Raw genomic sequence first — 27,970 nt, 5'->3', positions numbered from 1 at the left:
AATTAAATCTTTTCCCCTTCACCTCTGTCCTCACCTTCTCCATCATGGTCTGGTTTGGCTCAGTCACCAAGCACGACTCCTGGAGGCTGCAGCGAATCGTCCGATCAGCAGAGAAGGTTGTTGGCTGCAACCTTCCCTCCATTGATGAACTGTACACTGCAAGGGCCAGGAAGCGAGCGGGCAAGACCATCTCTGACCCCTCTCACTCCGGCCACAAACTCTTTGAATCACTTCCCTCTGGAAGGCGACTCCGGACTGTCAAAGCTGCCACAGCCCAGACATAAAAACAGTTTTTATCCACGAGTAGTTGCTCTACTCAACAGCCAAAAATCTGTCGCCTCCCTTTGATCTGGTATTTTGTTGGTTCACATGCTTGATCAATGGTGTTTTATCATTCATGTTTTATTATTGTTAATGTTTAGTGTTTTCTGAGTCATTCGTAACTGTCACTGTTTGTCATGTTGTTACTTTAGGGCGAAGCACCAAGGCAAATTCCTTGTATGTGAATACTTGGCCAATAAACTCACTTACTTGAAACCTATGTCCTCTGGTCCTCGATTCCCCTACTCTGGGCAACAGACTCTGTGCATCTACCCTATCTATTCCTCTCTTGATTTTATACACCTCTATAAGATCACCCCTCATCCTCCTGCGCTCCAAGGAATAGAGTCCCTGCCTGCTCAACCTCTCCCGACAGCTCATACCCTTGAGTTCTGGCAACATCCTCGTAAATCTTCTCTGCGCCCTTTCCAACTTAATAATATCTTTCCTACACCATGGTGCCCTGAACTGAAGAAAGCACTCCAAATGCAGCCGCACCAACACCTTGTACAACTGCAACGTGTTCTTTGCCATGTCCTGCATTCATCCGTCTATTGGCAGCCAAGCCATTGTTCCTGGCCACTGGCACCTTCCCCTCATTGTGGCTATGAGCAAAGATCCTATAGCGGAGCAAGATCGACCACTCCTTCTAAATGCAATGGGCTGAGGTGTAGTACGCAATGTGGGCCTTTTTTCCATCCATTTCAGTAACCCGACTCGCAGTGTAATCAACGTTGCGGGGGAACAGTTTGTGTTAATAAATTATAATTCTGAAAATGGGGAGAAGATTTTTCCCAAATAAATTTGATTTTTACGAGGATGTTTCCGTAACCGGCTTCCGTCTCCGCACTATTATCCTAAGGGATCTTTGGTGCGGAGACGGAAGCCGGTTACGGAAATGGGGCCGAAAATTACCCGTGAATCTGCCCATGACCGTACTACGTCTTTTTTTTAATTTTTTTTTTAATATATTTTTATTAGAAGTAGACATATTATAAAGTATAGTTACATATTATAGTAAAAAGACTTTTCATATACATCAGTCATACATTATTAAAATTTTCAATTATCAATTACTTCTGCTTCTAGTGTTTTTATTTTTTATAGAAAGAGAGAAAGAGAGGGTAGAAAGTTACAAATTTAAAAAAACAGTCTTTTTCGACGAGTGATCTATCTTGCTCCGCTATAGGATCTTTGGATATGAGTGCAAGCTGTTGATCCATGGAGGAACTAACCAATGGATGCAGTGGTGCAGAGTGGACTTGGGGCCCCTCGGCCAGCAAAGACCAGTTTTCCTAGTCCTGCCTCATTGAGTATAAAAAGTTGGGAGGTTGTTACAGTTGTACAACAGTTGTGAGAGTGGCCATCTCACCTGGCCTAGGCACCACGTTTTCTGCAGGATGTCTGAGGGGTGGGTGGGAGGGGGGGGGGTGGGGGAGGGAGGGTTCCAAGCTCGCTCTCGCAATTTTGTCCGGATTTACGCGCGTCGTGACGTTCACGTGATGCGCGCATGGTGCATGGTGGCGTAGGCAGTGACGCGCGTGGCGCCCCAGGATTATGGGATGTACAAAATCCTCGCGCACCATCAGCGTGACGTGCAAGTGACGTCCAAGTGGGGCAGACCCTTTTGACTTTACATCCAGAGTTTAGATTTAAAGCGCAGAAACGGGCCCTTCGCCCCACCAAGGCCACGCCAATCCAGCGATCACCCCCCCCCCCCCCCCCCCCCAGCCCACTAGCACTATCCTGCACACAGGGTACAAATGAACAAATTTACTGAAGCCAATGAACCTACAAACCTGAACGTCCTTGGAGTGGGAGGAAGCCGCAGCACCCGGAGAAAACCCACGCGGTCACGGGGAGAACGTACCAACTCTGTACGGACAGCGCCCGTAGTCAGGGTTGAACCGTGGGGACCGGCGCTGTAAGGCTGTAACTCTACCGCTGTGCCACCTGGTACCTGTTTAGGCTTTGTAGTTAGAATCTCCTTAAAAGCCTCCCCACCTCCCCTTGACACTTCTTTTTATCGGTCTTTGGACTTCATACCCTAATGTAAAAGCTATTTGTCTTTGACCTGAAGCATTAATCTGTCTCTTTCTACACACATTCAGCGTTTGTTATTCATTAAAGAATGTGGGCTTTGCAAACTGAGCCAGCAATTAATTGCCCAACCCCAATTGCTCTTGCGAACTTGAGCTGTAGATCTATATCTATTTTACATGGAAATTACACGTTTGGAAGGATATGGACCAAACGCAGGCAGGTGGGACTAGTGCAGCTGGGATATGTTGGACTGTTTCCACACTATCACTCTATGACTGTCTGGACACAAAAAGCCGGAGTAACTCAGCGGGTCAGACAGCATCTCTGGAGAAAAGGAATAGGTGACGTTTCGGGTCGAGTTGAAGAGCTGCGTTACTCCAGATTTTTGTTTCTATCTTCAGTTTAAACCAGCTTCTGCAGTTCCATCCTACACAAGGTAGACACAAAATGGTGGAGTAACTCAGCGGGACAGGCAGTGTCTCTGGAGAGAAGGTATGGGTGACGTTTCGGATTGAGACCCTTCTTCAGTCCGAAGAAGGATTAAAGGTGTTGCTGGAACACCAGTTGCTGGAAAATTAGCGGTGGACCTGTATTTTGTTGACATCAGTGAGAAGCAGAAGCATTTTACACTCAACCCTTCCTTCTTCAGTCCAAAGAAAGGTCTCGACCCGAAACGTCACCTGTTCCTTCTCACCAGAGATGCTGCCTGTCCCGCTGAGTTACTCCAGCATTTTGTGTCTTACCAGCATAATCAAGGACCAGTCACTCTTCTCCCCTCTCCCGTCAGGAAGGAGATGCAGAACTTTGAAAACTTTGAATGCCATTCAGTTCTGCTCCGCCATTAAAATAGCAAAGCTGGGAAAAAAGACAGGCAACCCGTATCCATCTCAGGAAGCAAGAGGATTGGGTAATGTTTAAAGAGCAACAGAAGATAACTAATAAGGCAATACAGGGAGAAAAGATGAGGTAAGCTAGTCTAGAATATAAAGGAGGATAGTAAAAGCTTCTTTAGGTATGTGAAGAGGAAAAAATTAGTTAAGACTAAAGTTGGACCCTTGAAGACTGAAAAAGGTGAATTTATTATGGGGAACAAGGAAATGGCAGATGAGTTGAACAGATACTTTGGATCCGTCTTCACTAAGGAGGACACAAACAATCTTCCTGATATAGTAGTGGCCAGAGGATCTGGGGTGACGGAGGAACTAAAGAAAATCCACATTAGGCAGACAATGGTGTTGGGTAGACTGATGGGATAGAAGGCTGATAAATCCCCAGGGCCTGATGGTCTGCATCCCAGGGTACGTAAGGAAGTGGCTCCAGAAATCGTGAACGCATTGGTGATCATCTTCCAATGTTCTGTATATTCAGGAACAGTTCCTGTGGATTGGAGGATGGCTAATGTTATCCCACTTTTTAAGAATGGCAGGAGAGAGAAAACAGGGAATTATAGTTAGCCTGACATAGGTGGTGGGGAAGATGCTGGAGTCAATTATAAAAGATGAAATAGCGGCACGTTTGGATAGCAGTAACAGGATCAGTCCGAGTCAGCATGGACTTTGTAGTTAGAATCTCCTTAAAAGCCTCTCCACCTCCCCTTGACATTTCTTTTTATCAGTCTTTGGACTTGATACCCTAATGTAAAATCTATTTGTCTTTGACCTGAAGCATTAATCTGTTTATTTCTCCACACATTCAGCGTTTGTTATTCATTAAAGTATGTGGGCTTTGCAAACTGAGCCAGCAATTAATTGCCCAACCCCAATTGCTCTTGAGAACTTGATCTATATCTATTTTACATGGAAATGACACGTTTGGAGGGATATGGACCAAACGCAGGCAGGTGGGACTAGTGCAGCTGGGATATGTTGGCCTGTTTCCACTCTATGACTCTATGACTCTCTGGACACAAAAAGCCGGAGTAACTCAGCGGGTCAGACAGCATCTCTGGGGAAAAGGAGTAGGTGACGTTTCGGGTCGAGTTGAAGAGCTGCGTTACTCAAGATTTTTGTGTCTATCTTCAGTTTAAACCAGCATCTGCAGTTCCTTCCGACACAAGGTAGACACAAAATGCTGAATTAACTCAGCGGGACAGGCAGCGTCTCTGGAGAGAAGGAATGAGTGACGTTTCAGATTGAGACCCTTCTTCAGTCTGAAGAAGGATTAAAGGAATTGCCGGAACACCAGTTGCTGGAAAATCAGCGGTGGACCTGTATTTTGTTGATATCAGTGGGAAGCAGAAGCATTTTACAGTCAACCCTTCTTCAGTCCAAAGAAGGGTCTCGACCCGAAACGTCACCCGTTCCTTCTCATAGAAACATAGAAAATAGGTGCAGGAGTAGGCCATTCGGCCCTTCGAGCATGCACCGCCATTCAATATGATCATGGCATATGAATGGCGGTGCATGCTTCTCTCCATACCCCCTGATCCCTTCATTCCTTCTCTCCAGAGATGCTGCCTGTCCCGCTGACTTACTCCAGCATTTTGTGTCTTATCAGCATAATCCTGTTTATATCAACAGGTGGAAAGGGTCAAGAGCTTCAAATTCCTGGGTGTGCACATTTCCAAAGATCTTTCCTGGTCCCAGCACACTGATGCAATTATAAAGAAAGCACATCAGCGCCTCTACTTCCTGAGAAGATTACGGAGAGTCGGTTTGTCAAAGAGGACTCTCTCGAACTTCTACAGGTGCACAGTAGAGAGCATGCTGACCGGTTGCATCGTGGCTTGGTTCGGCAACTTGAGCGCCCTGGAGAGGAAAAGGATGCAGAAAGTTGTAACCACTGCCCAGTCCATCATCGGCTCTGACCTCCCCACCATCGAAGGGATCTATCGCAGTCACTGCCTCAAAAAGGCAGCCAACATCATCAAGGACACACACCATCCTGGCCACACACTCATCTCTCCGCTACCATCGTGCAGAAGGCACAGGAGCCTGAAATCTGTTACATCAAGGTTCAGGAACAGCTTCTTCCCCACAGCCATCAGGCTATTAAACTCGACAACAAACAGACTCTGAACTGTAACAGCCTATTGCACTTTATCTGCTTATTTATGTGTATATTGAACTGAACTGTTCTGTATTTTAGCTTACAATATTCTGTTGTGCTGCAGCAAGCAAGAATTTCATTGTCCTGTCTGGGACACATGATAAAGATTATAAACTCTCTTGACTTGATAATCTAGGACCAGTCACTCATTCTTCTCCCCTCTCCCGTCAGAAAGAGATACATAACTTTGAAAACTTTGAATGCCATTTAGTTCTGCTCTGCCATTAAAATAGCAAAGCTGGGGAAAAAAGACAGGCAACCCGTATCCATCTCAGGAACTGTTTCTTCTCAGCTTTTATTAGGCAACTGAATGGTACTCTCATCAGTCTTTAAACTTTGGAGGTACAGCGCAGAAACAGCATGTCCCGCTGCCAGTCCAGCTGAGTTACTCTAGCATTTTGTGTCTACCTTTGATTTAAACCAGCATCTGCAGTTCTTTCCTACACATCCTCCCTGCACAACTTGATCTATATATATAAACACACACACACACACATCCACGCTGAACTTTATTTTCTCGTTTTTTATATTGTTTTCAATGTACTAAGTTTACATATTCTGGTGTGCTGTTAGAAGGCCGGAGAATGGGCTTAGGAGGGAGAGATAGATCAGCCATGATTGAATGGCGGAATAGACTTGATGGGCTGAATGGCCAAATTCTGCTCCTATCACTCATGACCTTATGACAATAAAACACCCTTGACAATCAGACATTTGGGCGGGACAGGCAGCATCTCTGGAGAGAAGGAATGGGTGACTTTTCGGGTCGAGACCCTTCGGAAGGGTCACCCATTCCTTCTCTCCAGAGATCTCGCCTGTCCCGCTGAGTTTTGTGCCTTATCTTCAGTATAAACCAAAGATACTGGAGGAATATCTTCAGTATAAACCAAAGATACTAGAGGAATTCCCTGGGAAACGTCTTCTCATTTTGCACTGTACAATTGTTGCTTTGCACTGACAATGTAATAACTGACACTGAGTAATAACTCTGGCACTGGCTCAGGCCACTTAAATCAGCTGCCCTGGACATTTTATGACTGTTTTTTTTTTTAACTTGTATTTTAATGTTGCTTTTTGTTTTACTTGCACTGTTTTTTAACTATTCGTACTGTATTTATCAGGAACTGGATTGTTTTTTTATTTAAGCGTGAAATGTTTTAAGTTTTTATGTGCGATGCTCCGGTATTCCCTGGAAAACGTCTTCTCATTTTACACTGTGCAATTGTTGCTTTGCATGATGACAATAAAAGGATGATAATGATAATGATAATGATAACATCATCAAGGACCCACACCATCCTGGCCACACACTCATCTCTCCGCTACCATCGGGCAGAAGGTACAGGAGCCTGAAATCTGTTACATCAAGGTTCAGGAACAGTTTCTTCCCCACAGCCATCAGGCTATTAAACTCGACAACAAACAGACTGAACTGTAACAGCCTATTGCACTTTATCTGCTTATTTATGTGTATATTGAACTGAACTGTTCTGTATTTTAGCTTACAATATTCTGTTGTGCTGCAGCAAGCAAGAATTTCATTGTCCCATCTGGGACACATGACTATAAACTCTCTTGACTTGATAATCAAGGACCAGTCACTCTCTCTTCTCCTCTCTCCCGTCAGGAAAGAGATACAGTATAAACCATACTAGAGGAGTATCTTCAGTATAAACCAAAGATACTAGAGGAATATAATAATTGTAATAATAATAATAATAAACTTTATTACAGACTCAAGGTCCAGACAAGGGGCAACATTACATTTAAAAAAATGCATTGCATATTAAATATCATAAAATACATATAAAATCTTAGTATATCACTTATAAAAACATCATAATTTATATATTTTTTAAAACACAATATATGTTAAAAATCCAGATTAAAATCTTCAGTATAAACCAAAGATACTGGAGGAATATCTTCAGTGTAAACCAAAGATACCAGAGGAATATCTTCAGTGTAAACCAAAGATACTAGAGGAATATAATAATAATTGTAATAATAATAATAATAAACTTTATTACGGACTCAAGGTCCAGACAAGGGGCAACATTACATTTTAAAAAATGCATTGCATATTAAATATCATAAAATACATATAAAATCTTAGTATATCACTTATAAAAACATCATAATTTATATATTTTTTAAAACACAATATATGTTAAAAATCCAAATTAAAATCTTCAGTGTAAACCAAAGATGCTAGAGGAATATCTTCAGTGTAAACCAAAGATACTAGAGGAATATCTTCAGTGTAAACCAAAGATGCTAGAGGAATATCTTCAGTGTAAACCAAAGATGCTAGAGGAATATCTTCAGTGTAAACCAGCATCTGCAGTTCCTTCCTAAACACACTTGGGTGCACGGCAGGCGGAACCTTCCTCCGCGGGTCGGCGGGGAGTGCTGGAGGCGAGGGACCGACCGGAAGTGGTGCTCTCCCCCGTGCCATAAAGGGTGCGGGACGGGGGAGCGACTTCCTTTCTCTCCCAGCCCGAGCGGCCATCATGGTGAGCGAGTGAGCGAGGCCGCGGCGCCGCCGACAATCCGTCTCCATCCGTCCCCGGGCCCGGGCTGCGGGCGGCCGGGAGCAGCGGGGCGGGAGGTCCAGGCCCGGGGGGTGCGGGAGGGCCGGGAATGGGGGGGCGATGGCGCGGCCGCGGGCAGAGGGAGGGGGCGAGGCCGAGGCCTCAGGCTTCAGCGGCCTCGAGTAGTGGGGAGGCCGGGGGGAGAGGGGGGGGGGGGGGGCGAGGCCCGAGGCTTCAGCGGCCTCGAGTAGTGGGGAGGCCGCGGGGAGAGGGGGGGGGCGAGGCCCGAGGCTTCAGCGGCCTCGAGTAGTGGGGAGGCCGGGGGGCGAGGGGGGGGGGGGGGGGGGGGGGCGGGGGCGAGGCCCCAGGCTTCAGCGGCCTCGAGTAGTGGGGAGGCCGAGGGGAGGGGGGGGGTCATAGTTATAGTTCTACCACAGTTATAGATCTGTAGTTATAGTTCTGCCGTAGTTATAGTTCTGTCACAGTTATAGTTCTGCCACAGTTATAGTTCTGTCACAGTTATAGTTCTGTCACAGTTATAGTTCTGCCACAGTTATAGTTCTGCCGTAGTTATAGTTCTGTCACAGTTATAGTTCTGTCACAGTTATAGTTCTGTAGTTAAAGTTCTGCCACAGTTATAGTTCTGTCCCAGTTATAGTTCTGTCACAGTTATTGTTCTGTAGTTATAGTTCTGCCACAGTTATAGTTCTGTAGTTAAAGTTCTGCCACAGTTATAGTTCTGTCACAGTTATTGTTCTGCCACAGTTATAGTTCTACCATGGTTATAGATCTGTAGTTATAGTTCTGCCGTAGTTATAGTTCTGCCACAGTTATAGATCTGTAGTTATAGTTCTGCCACAGTTATAGTTCTGCCACAGTTATAGATCTGTAGTTATAGTTCTGCCACAGTTATAGATCTGTAGTTATAGTTCTGCCACAGTTATAGTTCTACCACAGTTATAGATCTAGTTATAGTTCTGCCACAGTTATAGATCTACCACAGTTATAGTTCTGCCACAGTTATAGTTCTGCCACAGTTATAGATCTGTAGTTATAGATCTGTAGTTATAGTTCTGCCACAGTTATAGATCTGTAGTTATAGTTCTGCCACAGTTATAGATCTGTAGTTATAGTTCTACCATGGTTATAGATCTGCCACAGTTATAGTTCTGCTGTAGTTATAGATCTGCCACGGTTATAGTTCTGCCACAGTTATAGTTCTACCACAGTTATAGTTCTGCCACAGTTATTGTTCTGCCACAGTTATAGATCTGTAGTTATAGTTCTGCCGTAGTTATAGTTCTACCACAGTTATAGTTCTGCCACAGTTATAGTTCTGCCACAGTTATAGTTCTGCCACAGTTATAGTTCTGCCACAGTTATAGTTCTGCCACAGTTATAGTTCTGCCACAGTTATAGATCTGTAGTTATAGTTCTGCCACAGTTATAGATCTGCCACAGTTATAGATCTGCCACAGTTATAGTTCTGCCACAGTTATAGATCTGTAGTTATAGTTCTGCCACAGTTATAGTTCTGCCACAGTTATAGTTCTGCCACAGTTATAGATCTGCCACAGTTATAGTTCTGCCACAGTTATAGATCTGCCACAGTTATAGTTCTACCACAGTTATAGATCTGCCACAGTTATAGTTCTACCACAGTTATAGTTCTGCCACAGTTATAGTTCTACCACAGTTATAGTTCTGCCACAGTTATAGTTCTACCACAGTTATAGATCTGTAGTTATAGTTCTGCCACAGTTATAGTTCTGCCACAGTTATAGATCTGCCACAGTTATAGTTCTGCCAGTTATAGTTCTGCCACAGTTATAGATCTGTAGTTATAGTTCTGCCACAGTTATAGTTCTGCCACAGTTATAGATCTGCCACAGTTATAGTTCTGCCAGTTATAGTTCTGCCACAGTTATAGTTCTGTAGTTATAGTTCTGCCACAGTTATAGATCTGCCACAGTTATAGTTCTACCACAGTTATAGATCTGCCACAGTTATAGTTCTACCACAGTTATAGTTCTGCCACAGTTATAGTTCTGCCACAGTTATAGATCTGTAGTTATAGTTCTGCCACAGTTATAGTTCTACCACAGTTATAGATCTGTAGTTATATTTCTGCCACAGTTATAGTTCTGCCACAGTTATAGTTCTACCACAGTTATAGTTCTACCAGTTATAATTCTGCCACAGTTATAGTTCTACCACAGTTATAGTTCTACCACAGTTATAGATCTGCCACAGTTATAGTTCTGCCACAGTTATAGTTCTGCCACAGTTATAGATCTGTAGTTATAGTTCTGCCACAGTTATAGTTCTGCCACAGTTATAGATCTGTAGTTATAGATCTGTAGTTATAGTTCTGGCACAGTTATAATTCTACCACGGTTATAGATCTGTAGTTATAGTTCTGCCACAGTTATAGTTCTGCCGTAGTTATAGTTCTGCCGTAGTTATAGTTCTACCGTAGTTATAATTCTACCATGGCTATAGTTCTACCATGGTTATAGTTCTACCATGGCTATAGTTCTACTACGGTTATAGTTAGTTCTTCTATAGTTATAGTTAGTTTTTCTATGGATATAGTTAGTTTTTCTATGGATATAGTTAGTTTTTCTATGGATATAGTTAGTTCTTCTAAAGGGTTATAGTTCTGCCACAGTTATAGTTCTGCCACAGTTATAGTTCTGCCGTAGTTATAGTTCCACCATGGTTATAGTTAGTTCTATCATGGCTGTAGTTCTTCCATGGATATAGTTAGTTCTTCCATGGATATAGTTAGTTCTTCCATGGATATAGTTAGTTCTTCCATGGATATAGTTAGTTCTTCCATGGATATAGTTAGTTCTTCCATGGATATAGTTAGTTTTCCATGGATATAGTTAGTTCTTCTAAAGGGTTAGAGTTCTACCGTAGTTATAGTTCTGCCGTAGTTATAGATCTGCTGTAGTTATAGTTCTACAATGGTTATAGTTCTGCCACAGTTATAGATAGTTATATCATGGCTGTAGTTCTACCATGGTTATAGTTAGTTCTTCCATGGCTATAGTTAGTTCTTCTATGGCTATAGTTAGTTCTTCTATGGCTATAGTTAGTTCTTCTATGGCTATAGTTAGTTCTTCTATGGCTATAGTTAGTTCTTCTATAGTTATAGTTCTTCTATGGTTATAGTTAGTTCTTCTATGGATATAGTTAGTTCTACCAGGGATATAGTTAGTTCTTCCATGGATATAGTTAATTCTACCACGGTTATAGTTAGTTCTGCCGTGGTTATAGTTCTACCATTGTATTAGTTCTACTGTGGTTAAATAGTTATAGTTCACCAATAGTCATAGTTATAGAATGGTTACAGTTATACAATAGTCAGAGTTATAGAAGATAGACACAAAATGCTGGAGTAACTCTTCTCTGGAGAGAAGGAATGGGTGAAGTTTCAGGTCGAGACCTTTCTTCAGACTCTGTTTTCGGTGTAAACCAGCATCTGCAGTTCCTTCCTAAACATTGTTGTAGTTCTCCAATTGGCATAGTTATAGAATATAGACACAAATTCAGCAGGGCGGACAATCTGTGGAGTGAATGAATGGGTGACGTTTTGGGTTGAGACCCTTCAGACTGAGTCGGGAGAGGGAGAGATAAGGAAGGGTTATGTGTGAAAATGAGAGATCAAAGCAGAGGATGTTCAGGAATTGTAGAATGGTTCATTATTAGCAAGAAGGTGACAACGAAGCTACAAAGTCCTGATTAAATTTCTCTGTGTGTGCTTCGGTGTCAACTTTCCCCAGCTACCAATGAACTATTCACGTTGGAGATATTACTGATTGTATGCCTCTGCCAAGTTTCCCTCGGCTAACAATGATCTATTCTACGCTTCCCTTGAGTTTTGTTGTGTTTTCACACCTTACCCTTCCATATCTCTCGTCTCCCCTCTCCCCTGACTCAGTGAAGAAGGGTCTCGACCCAAAGCGTCACCCATTCCTTCTCTCCAGAGATGCTGCCTGTCCCGCTGAGCTACTCCAGCATTTTGTGTCCATCCATGTGCCTGTCTAAATGTCTCTTAAACGATGGGATAGTCCCTGCCTCAACTTCTTCCTCCTGCAGCTCGTTCCGCATTTTGTGTCCATCCATGTGCCTGTCTAAATGTCTCTTAAACGATGGGATAGTCCCTGCCTCAACTTCTTCCTCCTGCAGCGCGTTCCATACACCCACCAGTAGTGCAGGTATGCAGGTTAATTGGCCTTTCTAAATGGCCCCTGGTGTGTAGGGGAGTGGACGATTAAACAGTATATAGTACAGTGCAATAGCGGGCAGAATGGCCTGCTTCCACGATTTATCTCTGAAACTAAAAAAAAAACCTTTACTTAACTTCTACACTTCCCGTCCCTCAGCACTGAGTTAGTTGCTGGCAGCCCTGTTTTGCAATGTGGAGTATCGATGTTAAGATATGATGGTGGTATTGGGCATATGTAGAATGCCCTTGCCTTCAGGCTCACTTTCAAGGCTTTGCTCTCCTGTGTCGTAAGGTCATAAGTGACAGGAGTAGAATTAGGCCATTCGGCCCATCAAGTCTACTCTGCCATTCAATAACGCCTGATCTATCTCTCCCTCCTAACCCCATCCTCCTGCCTTCTCCCCATAACCCCTGACACCCGTACTAATCAAGAATCTATCTATCGCTTCCTTAAACGTTTTAACTCTCTCTTCATGTTTTTTTCTCCCCCCCCCCCCCCTTAGTCGTTGGTTATCCCTGAGAAGTTCCAACACATTCTCCGAGTGCTCAACACCAACATTGATGGGCGAAGGAAGATAGCATTTGCCATCACCGCCATCAAGGTGAGAATTCCTGGTTTTGATGTTTTAAATGTTGCCGAAACTAGAAGACTGAAGGAAAACGGGGAGGAAATGGCTGGCGTCTCCCAAGGGGTCAGGCAGCAGATGCCTGTGTGTGTCTGAAAGAACTGCAGGTGCTGGTTTAAACTGAAGATAGACACAAAATGCTGGAGTAACTTAGCTGGCAGCATCTCTGGAGAGAAGGAATGGGTGACGTTTCGGGTCGCGACCCTTCTTCAGATGCCGATTCTGTGTGACCGGAGATGAGAGGCTCATCACGAACTCCCCCTCCCATTCCCACACTGACCTTTCTGTCCTGGGCTGCCTCCATGGTCAGAGTGAGGCCCAGCGCTAAATGGAGGAACAGCACCTCATATTTCGCTTGGGCAGCTTACACCCCCAGCGGCATGAACATTGACTTCTCTAAGTTCAAGTAGCCCTCGCTTTCCCTCTCTCTCCATCCCCTCCCCCTTCCCAGTTCTCCCCATCAGTCCTACTGCCCCCCTGTTTACATTTTACCTCTGCTTGCTTTGTTGTCACCTTCTCCCAGCTAACAATGATCTATTCTACATTTTCCTCGACCCGCGTCTCTTTTGATGTCTTATTTTCACACCTTATTCTTCCTTATCTCTCTTGCTCTCTCTCTCTCCCTTGACTTTCAGTCTGAAGAATACTCTCGACCTGAAACGTCACCCATTCCTTCTCCCCAGAGATGCCACTGAGTTGCTGCAGCATTTTGTGTCTTATCTTTGCTGTGATTGCTGTAGGCATTGTTATAATCAGTTTTGAGTGTGTTTAAAGCCACTCATTTGTGTCTTTGATGGAGGAGTTGGGAAGGCATGGTGGGCATTTCAGCGGGGGATCTTGCATCAGGACAGCATGGAAACAGGCTCACCGGGCCCACGCCGCTAATCGATCACCCCGCACAATAGTTAGATGTTATCCCACTTTCTCATCCACTCCCCACGCACTAGGGGACAATTTACAGAGGGGCCGATTAACCCACAAACCCGCACGTCTTTGGGATGTGGGAGGAAACCGGTGCCCCCGAAGAAAACCCACGCAGGTCACAAGGAGAACGTACAAACTAGTTACAGACAGCTCCAGAGGTCGGGATCGAACTGGGGTCTCTTGTGCTGTGAGGCAGAGGCTCTACCAGCTGCGCCACCGTCCCTGTATTGATGTAACTGCAGCTCCTGCAGATTAGCTTACGCTGTTACAACCTGCTACAATCTAGCATCATACTGTGTAAACAAGTTTACACTCCTACAAGGACTGTTGTTGCACTGGATTTCCTCTGGGTCTTTCAAGTTCAAGTTCAAGTGAGTTTATTGTCATGTGTCCCTGTATGGGACAATGAAATTCTTGCTTTGCTTAAGCACACAGAAAATAGTAGGCATTTACTACAAAACAGATAAATGTGTCCATATACCATGATATAAATATATACACACATGAATAAATAAACTGGTAAAGTGCAAATAACAGAAAGTGGTTATTAATAATCAGAGTTTTGTCCGAGCCAGGTTTAATAGCCTGATGGCTGTGGGGAAGTAGCTATTCCTGAACCTGGTTGTTGCAGTCTTCAGGCTCCTGTACCTTCTACCTGAAGGTAGCAGGGAGATGAGTGTGTGGCCAGGATGGTGTGGGTCTTTGATGATACTGCCAGCCTTTTTGAGGCAGCGACTGCGATAAATCCCCTCGATGGAAGGAAGGTCAGAGCCGATGATGGACTGGGCAGTGTTTACTACTTTTTGTAGTCTTTTCCTCTCCAGGGTGCTCAAATTGCCGAACCAAGCCACGATGCAACCGGTCAGTATGCTCTCGACTGTGCACCTGTAGAAGTTAGAGAGAGTCTTCCTTGACAATCCGACTCTCCGTAATCTCAGGAAGTAGAGGCGCTGATGAGCTTTTTTGATAATTGCGTTAGTGTTCTCGGACCAGGAAAGATCTTCAGAGATGTGCATGCCCAGGAATTTGAAATTCTTGACCCTTTCAACCATCGACCCGTTGATATGAATGGGGCTGTGGGTCCCCCTCCTACTCCTTCCAAAGTCCACAATCAGTTCCTTGGTTTTGCTGGTGTTGAGGGCCAGGTTATTGCGCTGGCACCGTATGGACAGTTGCTCGATCTCTCTTCTGTATTCTGACTCATCCCCATCAGTGATACGCCCCACAATAGTGGTGTCGTCAGCGAACTTGATGATGGAGTTCGCACTGTGGTACGCTACGCAGTCATGGGTATAGAGTGAGTACAGCAGGGGGCTGAGCACGCAGCCTTGAGGTGCTCCCGTGCTGATTGTTATCGAGGCTGACACATTTCCACCAATACGAACAGACTGGTCTGTGGATGAGGAAGTCGAGGATCCAGTTGCAGAGGGATGCGCAGAGACCCAGTTCTGCGAGTTTGGTAACCAGTTTGGAGGGGATGATTGTGTTAAATGCCGAGCTGTAATCAATGAATAACAGCCTGACATGAGTTTTTGTTGTCCAAGTGGTCCAGTGCGGAGTGGAGGGCCAGCGAGATCGCATCCACCATTGATCTGTTGTGGCGGTACGCGAACTGCAGTGGGTCCAGGTTTTTGTCGATGTAGGAGTTGATTTGCTCCATGATCAACCTCTCAAAGCACTTCATCACCACCGGCGTTAGTGCCGCTGGTCGATAGTCATTGAGGCACGTCACCTTACTCTTCTTGGGCACCGGTATAATTGATGCCCTTTTAAAGCAGGTGGGGACCTCAGACCTCAGAAGTGATAGGTTGAAAATGTCTGTAAAATCTCCCGCCAGTTGGTCCGCACAGGTTTTTAGAACACGACCGGGTATACCATCAGGACCAGGTGCTTTTCGGGGGTTCACCCCTCTGAAGGATTTCCTGACATCGGCCTCTGTGACTGAGACTGAAATGCCATCACAGCGAATGGGGGATCGGGAAGGCACATCAGTATTCTCCCTGTCAAACCGTGCGTAAAACGCATTGAGCTCGTCAGGGAGTGATGTTACACCGACATTTGAGCTGCCTCCTGGTTTTGTCTTGTAGGAGGTGATCAAATCCATGGCCGGAGTAAATTGCAATTTTCATTTCCTAGTTAGTTTTGCAGGTATATGCTTGTTTTCCAGACGCTTTAAGGAGCCATTAACATTATTGCACTAATCACAAATGGCCCAATGTTTGAGTTTTTGGATGGTACAACTTAGTATATTCCAGCCATTCTTTCTTCAAGCCTACACCTTTCTAAAGGTAGTTGTTAACAGTTATTGTTGGGGTGGAGCAGCGGGTAAAGCCGCTGCCTCACAGCGTCCAGAGACCCGGGTTTGATCCTGACTTTGGATGCTGTCTGTGTGGAGTTTGCACCTTCTCCCTGTGTGTGACCAGGTGGGTTTCTTCCGGGTTCCTGAAGATGTGGCTTTGTAGGTTAATTGCCCCATCTGTAAAAAAAAAAAAAATAGTCCCCAGTGTGTAGGGAGTGGGTGAGAAAATAAGATAATCTAGAACTGGTGTGAACGGGTGATCGATGGTCAGCGTGAGCCAAAGGACCTGTTTATTTGTTTTGTTAAGGGCTTGGACACGCTAGAGACAGGAAATGTTCCCGATGCTGGGGGAGTCCAGAACCAGGGGCCACACAGTTTAAGAATAAGGGGTAAGCCATTTAGAAAGGAGACGAGGAAACACTTTTTCTCGCAGAGAGTGGTGAGTCTGTGGAATTCTCCGCCTCAGAGGGCGATGGAGGCAGGTTCTCTGGATGCTTTCAAGAGAGAGCTAGATAGGGCTCTTAAAGATGGCGGAATTAGGGGATATGGGGAGAAGGCAGGACGGGGTACTGATTGGGGATGATCAGCCATGATCACATTGAATCGTAGGGCCAAATGGCCTACTCCTGCACCTATTGTCTATTGTTTCCATGCTGTATAGACTAAACTAAAACATTATGCTTAGAGGTCACTTCTCTTGTGGAGAATAAGGCAGGAGCAGTGATCTTTGTGTTTAATTTTACATGTATTTTAGTTGTTGTTTATTCTTCATTAACTCTACATCTTACTGGAGAGGAACTGTGGAAAGTAGATGAATTGTTGGCAGGGATGCCAGTGACTTGAGATTAGTTTATTGTCACGTGTACCGAGGTACAGTGAAAAGCTTTTGTTGCGTGCCAACCAGCCAGTGGAATGACAATACATGATTACAATCAAGCCCTTCACAGTGTATAGATACAGGGGAGAACGTACAAACTCCATACAGACAGTGCCCGTGGTCAGGATCAAACCCGGGTCTCTTGTGCTGTGAGGCAGTAGCTCTACCGTTGCACCACTGATGCCCAAAGTCAATGGCACCTGGTCTCCCATCCAAGTACTAACCAGGCCTGAGCCTGCTTAGCTTCTGAAATCGGGTGTTTTCAGGCTGGTGTGGACATGGGTGAATTTGAGGGTAGGGTGCAAATTGGTGGTGAGTATCTCAGCGAAACAGGCAGCATCTCTTGAGAGAAGGAATGGGTGATGTTTCTGGTCAAAACCCTTGTGTCTGAAGAAGGGCATCGACCCGATACGTCACCCATTCCTTCTCCAGAGATGCTGCCTGTCCTGCTGAGTTACTCCAGTATTTTTAGTTTAGAGGTACAGTGTGGAAACCAGCCCACCGAGTCCGCCCCGACCAGCGATCCCCGCAGATTAAAGCTATCCTACACGCACTAGGGTCAATGTACATGTACGCCAAGCTAATTAACATACAAACTCGTACGTCTTTGGAGTGTGGGAGGAAACCGAAAATCTCGGAGAAAACCCACGCAGGTCACGGGGAGAACGTACAGACAGCACCCGTAGACAGGATCGATCCCGGGTCTCTGGTGCTGTAAGGCAGCAACTCTACCGCTGCGCCACCGTACATTTCTGTCTATGTTCGGTGTATAACCAACATGTGCGGTTCCTCCCCACACTGATGTTCTGACTATACTGAGCCACTAATTGCCTGCTATGCTTTGTTGCCAGGGGGTTGGACGTCGCTATGCCCATGTGGTGCTGAGGAAAGCTGACATCGACCTGAGCAAGAGAGCCGGGGAGCTTTCCGAGGAGGAGGTGAGGCGTCTGCGTTTGCATCCGGCCATCGTGCACAGACTGTTATCGTGCCCATTAACCTTGTAGCTGCTCAGTTTAGTGTGGAGATACTGCGTGGAAACGGTCCACCAGCACAATCACGGAGGGTCTCGACCTGAAACGTCACCCATTCCTTCTCTCCAGAGATGCTGCCTGTCCCACTGAATTACTCCAACACTTTGTGTCTTATCAGCATAATCAAGGACCAGTCACTCTCTTCTCCCGTCTCCCGTCAGGAAAGAGATACAGAACTTTTGAATGCAGTTCAGTTCTGCTCTGCCATTAAAATAGCAAAGCTGGGAAAAAGACAAGCAGCCTGTATCCATCTCAGGAAATGTTTCTTCTCGGCTGTTATCAGGCAACTGAATTGTCCTCTCATCAGTCTTTAAACTTTGGAGATACAGAGCGGAAACAGGCCCTTCGGCCCACCGACCACAGATCCCCGCATATTAACGCTATCCTACACACACCAGGGGCAATTTGCATTTATACCAGGCCAATTAACCGACTAATCTGTACGTCTGGCGTGTGGGAGGAAACAGATCTCGGAGAAAATCCATGCAGTTCTCGGGGAGAACGTACAAACTCCGTATAGACAGCACCCGTAGTCGGGATGGAACCCGGGTCTCTGGCGCTGTGAGGCAGCAACTCTACCGCTACACCACCGTGCCACCCAATAGAGTGTGGTCCTGATCTCCCATCTACCTCTTTGGAAAAGTTTGAACTATCTTTAATCCGACTTTAACGGACGTCGGTGTTAAATCTGTGCTCTAAATGTTGCTCTCTGGCGCTGTAGTGAACAACTCTGCTGCTTTGCTGCCATCCACCACTTGTGTTCCCTACATTGAAGAATGTCAGTTTTCACATTGCCGATCATCCTGTTTCTATAAAATCTTACCTGTTCCATGCGCCCCTCTAACATTAGAATATCTTTCAGGAATATCCCTGCATCATAAATCTAACTTCCGTCATCGCGCTTTGCTCTTTGGCCCAAGTATCCCGTGGCGATGCATGGCGTCACATTTCACCGCTAATTTCGGGAGGTGTCGTGGAGAGTGGGGCCACTTCCCTCGAGGCTCTGTCCTTTATGTTGGCTACAATGGCCCATCAACCTACATTCAAGAACAAACAGTGTCCCCGGCTGGCAACCAAGGTAACCAGAGTAACTGCTCAGCTTTAGTTTTTAGTGCTAGAGATACAGCGCAGAAACAGGCCCATCGGCCCACCGCATCTGCGCACGTTAACACTATCCTACGCCCACTAGAGACAATGTACGCATAAACCAATCCGATGAACCTACAAACCTGTGCGTCTTTGGAGGAGGGGAGGAAACCAAAGATCTCGGAGAAAACCCACACAGGTCACGGGGGGGGGGGGGGGGGGGGGGGGGGGGGGCGTACAAACTCCGTACAGACAGACAGGAGGGACCGAACCTGGGTCTCCGGCGCTGTGAGGCAGCAACTCTACCGCTGCGACATCGTGCAGCCCATTCTTGCCGAACATTCGGTACGCCTGTGACAGCACACAGGCATTCCACGAAAACCACACCAACGCCTCCACTTCCTTAGAAAGCTGAGGTTCGGTGTGTCCCCAACAACTCTCACCAACTTTCTACAGATTCGCCGTAGAAAGCAGCAGCAGGTTAAAGCCCTGTCCCACGGTACGAGTTCATTCCAAACGCTCTCCCGAGTTTGCCCTGATTCGAACTCGGAGATTTACGGTAATGGCCACTCGTCGGTACTCGGGGCTCTCGTGGACATTTTTCAATGTCCTGATTCGAACTCGGAGATTTACGGTAATGGCCGCTCGTCGGTACTCGGGGCTCTCGTGGACATTTTTCAACATGTTGAAAATTCTTCACGAGTCTTCCCGTGCTTACCTGCCGTTAGCGAGTCTTCCCGAGTACCTGCCGTCAGCTAAGAGACGTCCCCGTACCCGCTACGTTCATTCTCCGTGCTTACCAAAAGTTTGATTTTTTTTTAAACTCGGGAGAGCTCTTGGAATGAACTCGTACCGTGGGACAGGGCTATTAGGGAACAGCTCCATCCAAGACCGCAAGTAATCGCAGAGAATTGTGGACGCAGCCCAGACCATCGCACAAGCCGACATCCCTTGCGTTGACGCCATTCACACTTCAAGGACCAATCTCGCCCCCCCCCCCCGTCTCTTCTCACCTCTCCCATCAGGCAAGAGGTACAGAAGTTTGAAAACGCGTACCTCCAAATGCAAGGACAGTTTCGTCCCAGGTTTATCGGGCAACCGAACAGTCCTCATCTAAATGCTGGAGTAACTCAGTGGGTGTGACGGCATCTCTGGAGAGAAGGATGGGCGACATTTCGGGTCGAGATCCTTCTTGATACTTTAGAGATGCAGTGCAGAAACGGGCCCATCGGCTCACCAAGTCCGCAGGGATCACTACACGAGCACTATCTCACACACACCAGGGACAATTTCAGGCAAGTGAACCGTCCTCTCATCAGCTAGAGTGCAGCTGAGATACCATCTACCTCATTGGAAGCCTATGGACTATCTTTAATCAGCGAACTTCAATGTTAAATCTTTGCTTCAATAGACAATAGGTGCAGGAGTAGGCCATTCGGCCCTTCGAGCCATTCACTGTGATCATGGCTGATCATCCACAATCAATAACCCACATATCCCCTGACTCTATCTTAAAGAGCTCTATATGACTCTCTCTTGAAAGCATCCAGAGAATTGGCCTCTGAGGCAGAGAATTCCACAGACTCATCACTCTTTGGGTAAATTTTTTGCCCTTTATCATTTAGCTTTGCATTGTAGGCAGATAGTTTGTATCTAGGTTGTATTTAGTCTTTTCTTTAAACTAGATAGCAGGCAAGCAAAAGCTTTTGACTGTATCTCTGTACGTGTAACAATAATCTAAGCTGTCTTTCAACCCTGGGCAACTAAAGACTGGCTTGTCTGCCCCCTGCAGGTGGAACGCATTATCACCATCATGCAGAATCCACGGCAGTACAAGATCCCCGACTGGTTCCTGAACAGGCAGAAGGATGTCAAAGATGGCAAGTACAGCCAGGTATGGAAGGGGCCGGGACTGGGGCCGACTGCAGTGTGTGATTCGGCAATGTGGTGTCCCTCCCCAAATCACCCGGCCTGTTGCCACGTTCTGACTTCACCCACAATACAGCGTGGAAACGGGCCCTGCGGTCCACGCCGATCATCGATCTCCCGTTCACACTCACTCCCTGCTATCCCGCTTTCTCATCCACTCCCTACGCACCCGGGGGGGGGGGGGGGTGTATAGAGGGCCAAATTACCCTTCAAACCCGCACGGTCACACATCTTAGGTGTGTGGGGGTGGGGGGGTGAACGTGCAAACTCCACACAAGCAGCACCCGAGGTCAGGATCGAGGGAGAGTTTACGGAGGGCCTATTAACCTACAAACCCACGCGACTTTGGGGTGTGGGAGGAAACACGCGGTCACGGGGAGAATATGAAAGCCACACACACACAGACAGACAGTACCGGAGATCAGGATCGAACCCGGGTCTCTAGCGCTGTGAGGCATCGGCTCTACCCGCTGCACCACTGTGCCGCTCACAAGATTATTTCAGTTCAGATCCCCTCTAAGGCTCCTCTCTCACCTCTTACATACATAACATATTTAGTTTAGAGATACAGCGTAGAAACAGGCCCTTCGGCCCACCACGTCCTCTCCAGAAGCCAATTAACCAACAAACCTGCATGTTTCTTTAATATCTGAAGCCTAAATCAATGGCTGCTTGTCCCTGCCCAAAATGGACTTGCACACTTCTGGTCACCCAGTTTAGTTTAGAAATAGCACAGAAACAGGCCCCTCAACCCACCGAGTCCGCACCGACCAGTGATCCCCGCACACTAACACTATCCTACACAATTTACAATGATACCAAGCCAATTAGCCTACAAACCTGTACGTCTTTAGAGTGTGGGAGGAAACCGGAGCTCCTGGTGAAAACCCGGCATGGGCAAGTTGGGCCGAAGGACCTGTTTCCGTGCCGTATGACTGACTCTAAACTCAGCGGGCCAGGCAGCATCTGTGAAACATCATCAACCCATTGCCGCCACGGATGCTGCCTGGCCCGCTGAGTTTTAGATTTACAGCGTGGAAACGGGCCCTTCGGCCCACCGAGTCCTCGCCGACCAGCGATCCCCACACACTCATGCATACAAGGGACAATCTACAATCTATAGAAGCTATTTAACCTGTACGTCTTGGGAGTGCAGAAGCGTCCAGAGAAAACCCACGCAAGTCACGGGGAGAATGTACAAACAGCGCACAGACAGCACCAGTAGTCGGGATCGAACCCGAGTCTCTGGTGCTGTGAGGCATCAACTCTACCCACAGCGCCATGCGATGCCCTTGCCTATTTCTTTCCTGTGCTTCATCCACGGCGTGCTAAGTTTAAACTATGAGTAATGTACGCCTTGTTTTCTCCTTGTGATCTGCCAGGTCCTGGCCAACGGTCTGGACAACAAACTACGCGAGGATCTGGAGCGTTTGAAGAAGATCCGTGCGCACAGGGGTCTGCGGCACTTCTGGGGGTAAGACATAGGAACAGAAAATAGGGGCAGGAGTAGGCTATTCAGCCCTTCAAGCTAGCACCGCCATTCAATATGATCACGGCTGATCATCCACAATCAGTACCCCGTTCCTGCTTTCTCCCCTTATCCCTTGATTCCGTTAGCCCTAATAGCTTTATCCAACTCTCTTGAAAGCATCCAGTGAATTGGCCTCCACTGCCTTCTGTGGCAGAGAATTCCACAGATTCACAACTCTCTGGGTGAAAAAACTATCAAGTCACCCTACAACCTTATAGCATCCTCCTCGTAGCTCACACTGCCACCAGTTTTGTGTTATCGGCAAACTTGGAGATGTTACATTTAATTCCTTCGTCTAAATCGTTAATATATAATGTAAATAAAACCCGCTGCTGCTGTGTGCCACGTGTACGCAGTACCGGTACGCATTGCTTTCTTATTTTAACCAATAAATAGATTAATTTGTGTATTTACAATACTACCTCATTGAAACTTACAGAATAATGAAAGACTTAGATAGTGGATGTGCAGAGGATGTTTCCCCTGGTGGGGGAATCTAGGACGGAAGCCTCAGAGTTAAAGAGAGCTCTTTTTAAATGGAGTTGCGGAAGAACTTCTTTAGTCAGAGGGTAGTTAATCTGTGGAACTCATTGCCACAGAGGGATTTGGAGGCCAAGTCAGCGGATATCAAAGGCGTAGAGTATTTTCCAAATGGGGTGAGAATCCAGAAATCGGAGGTACAAAGGGACTTGGGAATGCTGGTGCAGGATTCCCCAAAAGTTAATCTGCAAGTCGAATCGGTAAAGAAAGCAAACTCAATGCTAGCATTTATTTCAAGAGGCTTGTGTACAATACAATACAATACCTTTTATTTACAAAAACAGGGATGTAATGCTGAGGCTCTATAAGGCGCTGGTCAGGCCGCATTTGGAATATTTTGAGCAATTGTGGGCCCCATATCTGAGGAAGGATGTGCTGGCTCTGGAGAGGGTCCAGAGGAGGTTTACGAGAATGATCCCAGGAATGAGTGGGTTAACCAATGATGAGCGTTTGTCAGCACTGGGCCTGTACTCGCTGGAGTTTAGAAGAATGAGGGGGGACCTCATTGAAACATACAGAATAGTTTCCGTGCTGTGTGACTGACTCTAAACTCAGCGGGTCAGGAAGCATCTGTGAAACATTAGCCCACTCCCTCCACGGATGCTGCCTGGCCTGCTGAGTTTTAGATCTACAGGGTGGAAACGGGCCCTTTGGCCCACCGAGTCCACGCCGACCAGCGATCCCCGCATACTGTCATACATACTAGGGACAATTTACAATCTATAGATGTTTAAGAAGGAACTGCAGATGCTGGAAAATCGAAGGTAACAAAAATGCTGGAGAAACTCAGCGGGTGAGGCAGCATCTATGGAGCGAAGGAAATAGGCAAGGTTTCGGGCCGAAACCCTTCTTCAGACTGATGTGAGGGCGGGGGGGGGGGGGGGGAGAAGAAAGGAAGAGGAGGAGCCAGTAGGCTGAGGGAGAGCTGGGAAGGGGAGGAGAAAGTAGGGACTACCTGAAGTTAGAGAAGTCAATGTTCATACCACTGGGGTGTAAACGGCCCAAGCGAAATATAAGGTGCTGCTCCTCCAATTAGCGGTGATCCTCACTCTGGCCATGGAGGAGGCTGAGGACAGAAAGGTCGGATTGGGAATGGGAGGGGGAGTTGAAGTGCTGAGCCACCGGGAGATCGGGTTGGTTAAAGCGGACCGAGCGGAGGTGTTGGGCGAAGCGATCGCCAAGCCTACGCCTATCCATCTATAGAAGCTATTTAACCTGTACGTCTTGGGAGTGTGGACAAACCCACGCAGGTCACTGGGAGAAGGTACAAACTCCGTACAGACGGCACCCATAGTCATGTCTCTGGCGCTGTGAGGCAGCACCTGTACCGTGTCGCAGTAATAAATAAAGAAATAAATGGTGGGTCTTTGTCCCAAATATTATGGAGGGCACTGTATGTGCCTATCTAAAAGTCTCTTAAAGGCCTCTATCCCATCCACTTCCACCACTGCCTGGGCGGCTCAGTGGTAGAGCTGCTGCCTCACAGCATCAGAGACCCGGGTTCGATCCTGACCTCGGGTGCTGTTCCTGTGGAGTTTACATATTCTCCCTGTGACCGCGTTGATTTTTTCCGGGTGCTCCAGTTTCCTCCCACATCCCAAAGACGTACAGATTTGTAGGTTAATTGGCTTCTGTAAATTGTCCCCAGTGTGTTGGATAGAACTAATGTACGGGATGATCGTTGGTCGGCGTGGTCTCGGTGGGCCGAAGGGCATGTTTTCACGCTGTATCTCTAAACTGAATTACTAAATGATTCAGTCAGCAGTGTGGTGGTTTGAGTTTAGTTTATTGCCACGTCTACCGAGGTAGAGTGAAAAGTCATTGTTGCGTGCTACCCAGTCAGCGGAAAGACTCAGCGGGGTGACCATGTAAAGGGTTATAACATCACGAGGGGTGTAGGTAAGGGGGGTGTATGCATCAATGCGGTGTTGTACAGCAGCAGCAGTACAGGCACATGGACTCGACAAACACACAAAACACAAATTATAGACAAATTCTGCAGGATAGTAAAAAATAAACAACCATGAGAAAGCAAATCCATGGTCCATAGTTTAAGAAAGAACTGCAGATGCTGGAAAAATCGAAGGTAGACAAAAATGCTGGAGAAACTCAGCGGGTGAGGCAGCATCTATGGAGCAGGGAAATAGGCAACGTTTCGGATCGAGACTCTTCTTCAGACTGATGTGAGGGTGGGGGGACAGGAAGAAAGGAAGAGGTGGAGCCAGAGGGCTGAGAGAGCTGAGAAGGGGAGGAGAAAGTAGGGACTACCTGAAATTAGAGAAGTCAATGTTCATACTGCTGGGGTGTAAACTGCCCAAGTGAAATATGAGGTGCTGCTCCTCCAATTTACGGTGGTGCTCACTCTGGCCATTTCCGACCTTTATGTCTTGGGCCTCCTCCATGGCCAGAGTGATCCATGGTCTATAGTGTTCTGTTGACAGACACAAAAAGCTGAAGTAACTCAATGAGTCAGCAGGTAGACACAAAAGCTCATGGCATGTTGGCCTTCATAACAAGAGGTGTTGAGTATAGGAGCAACTCCTTCTGCAGTAGTACAGAGTCCTAGTGAGACCACACCTGGAGTATTGTGTGCAGTTTTGGTCTCCAAATTTGAGGAAGGATTGGGGGAATGCAGCGTAGGTTCACAAGGTTAATTCCTGTGATGGCGGGACTGTCATTTGTTGAAAGAATGGAGCGAGTGGGCTTGTATACTCTGGAGTTTAGAAGGATGAGAGGGTATCTTATTGAAACATAAAATTATTAAGGGATTGGACAACTAGAGGCAGGAAACATGTTCCCGATGTAGAACCAGGGACCACAGTTTAAGAATAACGGGTAGGCCAATTTTGAACGGAGATGAGAAAACACTTTTTCACCCAGAGAGTTGTGAATCTGGAATTCTCTGGATGCTTTCAAGAAAGAGTTAGTTAGGGCTCTTAAAGATAGCGGAGTCAAGGGTTAATGGGAAAAGGCAGGAACGGGGTACTGATTGGGGATGATCAGCCATGATCACAGTGAATGGCGGTGCTGGCTCGAAGGGCGAATGGTTTACACCGAAGATAGACACAGAATGCTGGAGTAACTCTGCGGGACAGGCAGCATCTCTGGAGAGAAGGAATGGGTGACGTCTCGGGTTGAGACCCTTTGGTTCAGGAACCTGATGGTTGTAGGCAAGTAGCTGTTCCCGAACCTGTTGGTGTGGGACTTCAGGTTTCTGTACCTCCTGACTGACATCAGCAGTGAGAAGATGGTGGTGATCCTTGATGATAGATGCCGCCACCTAGAGGCAGCGCCTGGTGGCGATTAGATGATAGGGGGGGGGGGAGAAATGTGCCCATGATGTCCATCTGCACTAACTGCTGCCCCAGAGCCGCCTCATTCATTACTTTAGCCAGAGGGTGGTGAATCTGTGGAATCCATTGCCACTGACGACTGTGGAGGCCAAGTCAGTGGATATTTTCTAAGGCAGAGATAAATAGATTAGTAAGATTAAACGAGAACTTACCAGTTTGAAGTTTGATCTATATTTTATGAGGAGTTACGATGAGGGATTACGTGAAGACCCCGCCAGCACGCATGCGCGTCTTTAAAGACGCGCATGCGTGCTGGCGGGTTCTTCACACAGTCACTTACGTGACTGCGAGGTAAAATCTTGATTAGTGCAGGTGTGAGGGGTTATGGGGTAAAGAGGGTGAGATAGATCAGCCATGATTGAATGACGGAGTAGACTTGATGGGCAGAATGGCCTAATTCTGTGCCCAGAACTTATGAACTCATGGACTGGGGTAAATGCTAGTTAATCCAGCACTGGCGACAAGTCCCAGATACAGTGTTCAAAAAGGAACTGCAGATGCTGGAATATCGAAGGTACACAAAATTGCTGGAGAAACTCAGCGGGTGCAGCAGCATCTATGGAGCGAAGGAAATAGGCGATGTTTCGGGCCGAAACCCTTCTTCAGACTGATGGGGGGTGGGGGGGGGGGAAGAAGGAAGGAAAAGGGGGAGGAGGAACCCGAGGGCGGGCGGATGGGAGAGGTGGGAGGAGACAGCTAGAGGGTTAAGGAAGGGGAGGAGACAGCAAGGGCTAGCAAAATTGGGAGAATTCAATGTTAATGCCATCCGGACGCAAGGTCCCCAGACGGAATATGAGGTGCTGTTCCTCCAATTTCCGCTGTTGCTCACTCTGGCAATGGAGGAGACCCAGGACAGAGAGGTCGGATTGGGAATGGGAGGGGGAGTTGAAGTGCTGAGCCACCGGGAGTTCAGGTAGGTTATTGCGGACTGAGCGGAGGTGTTCGGCGAAACGATCGCCCAACCTACGCTTAGTCTCCCCGATACAGTCCCAGATACAGTTGGTTGGGTAATAGCTCGCTGGATGCTCCATAATACCAGCCTGCTGCTGCTGCTGCTTCAAGCTCCCTCTGATGCATGTTCTCTCCATCTCTCTGCAGCCTGCGTGTGCGTGGACAACACACCAAGACCACAGGAAGAAGAGGGCGCACAGTCGGTGTGTCCAAGAAGAAGTAAATATTTTGCCAGGCGCCAATTTAGCAAATAAATATCCAGTTGAACTGATTCTGTGTGTGTGTGTGTGTTTGTCGCCTGGTTTGTCCACTGGCTCGATTCTCATCGCTGCCGAGGCAACAAACTGCACGGTGGCCCAGCGGTAGAGTTGCTGCCTCACAGCACCAGAGACCCGCCCGCGTTCTATCCCAACTACGGGTGCTGTCTGTACAGAGTTTGTACGTTCTCCCCGTGACCTGCGTGCGTAACTCAACGGATCAGGCAGCATCTGTGGAGCCAAATGGACAGGCAACATTTTGGGTCAGGACCCTTCTTCAGAACATGTCAAAACTTGGAACTGCAGGTGCTGGTCTAGGCAAGGACACAAAGTGCTGGAGTAACTCTGGGTCAGGTAGCAGCATCTCTGGAGAACATGGATGG

General features: G+C 46.9%; 1 protein-coding gene across 2 annotated transcripts; it reads left to right on the top strand.

The window, feature by feature from the left end:
* The first annotated feature begins 12 nt into the window (after nucleotides 1-12).
* On the top strand, nucleotides 13-27,602 carry rps18 (ribosomal protein S18). 2 transcript variants are annotated; one of them, XM_033016171.1, is made up of 6 exons: nucleotides 13-47; nucleotides 12,687-12,785; nucleotides 17,761-17,847; nucleotides 20,819-20,920; nucleotides 22,338-22,429; nucleotides 27,478-27,602. In XM_033016171.1, the coding sequence occupies exons 1-6, from the start codon at nucleotides 45-47 to the stop codon at nucleotides 27,551-27,553; spliced, it is 459 nt and encodes a 152-aa protein (XP_032872062.1). In that variant the 5' UTR covers nucleotides 13-44; the 3' UTR covers nucleotides 27,554-27,602. The 2 variants fall into 2 exon arrangements, with proteins under 2 accessions (XP_032872062.1, XP_032872061.1); XM_033016170.1 differs by lacking the exon at nucleotides 13-47 and adding an exon at nucleotides 7,824-7,928.
* Nucleotides 27,603-27,970: the final 368 nt, after the last annotated feature.

Source organism: Amblyraja radiata, unplaced genomic scaffold (assembly GCF_010909765.2).
Source record: "Amblyraja radiata isolate CabotCenter1 unplaced genomic scaffold, sAmbRad1.1.pri S149, whole genome shotgun sequence".
NCBI classification, from domain to species: Eukaryota; Metazoa; Chordata; class Chondrichthyes; order Rajiformes; family Rajidae; genus Amblyraja; species Amblyraja radiata.
The sequence above is the reverse complement of the archived record's forward strand: the minus strand, read 5'-3'. Positions and strand labels throughout refer to the sequence as shown.

Excerpts from the sequence above, each read along its gene's own strand:
- rps18 (XM_033016171.1), top strand. Across the intron at positions 12,786-17,760 it reads TTGCCATCACCGCCATCAAG|GGGGTTGGACGTCGCTATGC; the intron begins GTGAGAATTCCT and ends CTTTGTTGCCAG. Across the intron at positions 22,430-27,477 it reads GGTCTGCGGCACTTCTGGGG|CCTGCGTGTGCGTGGACAAC; the intron begins GTAAGACATAGG and ends ATCTCTCTGCAG.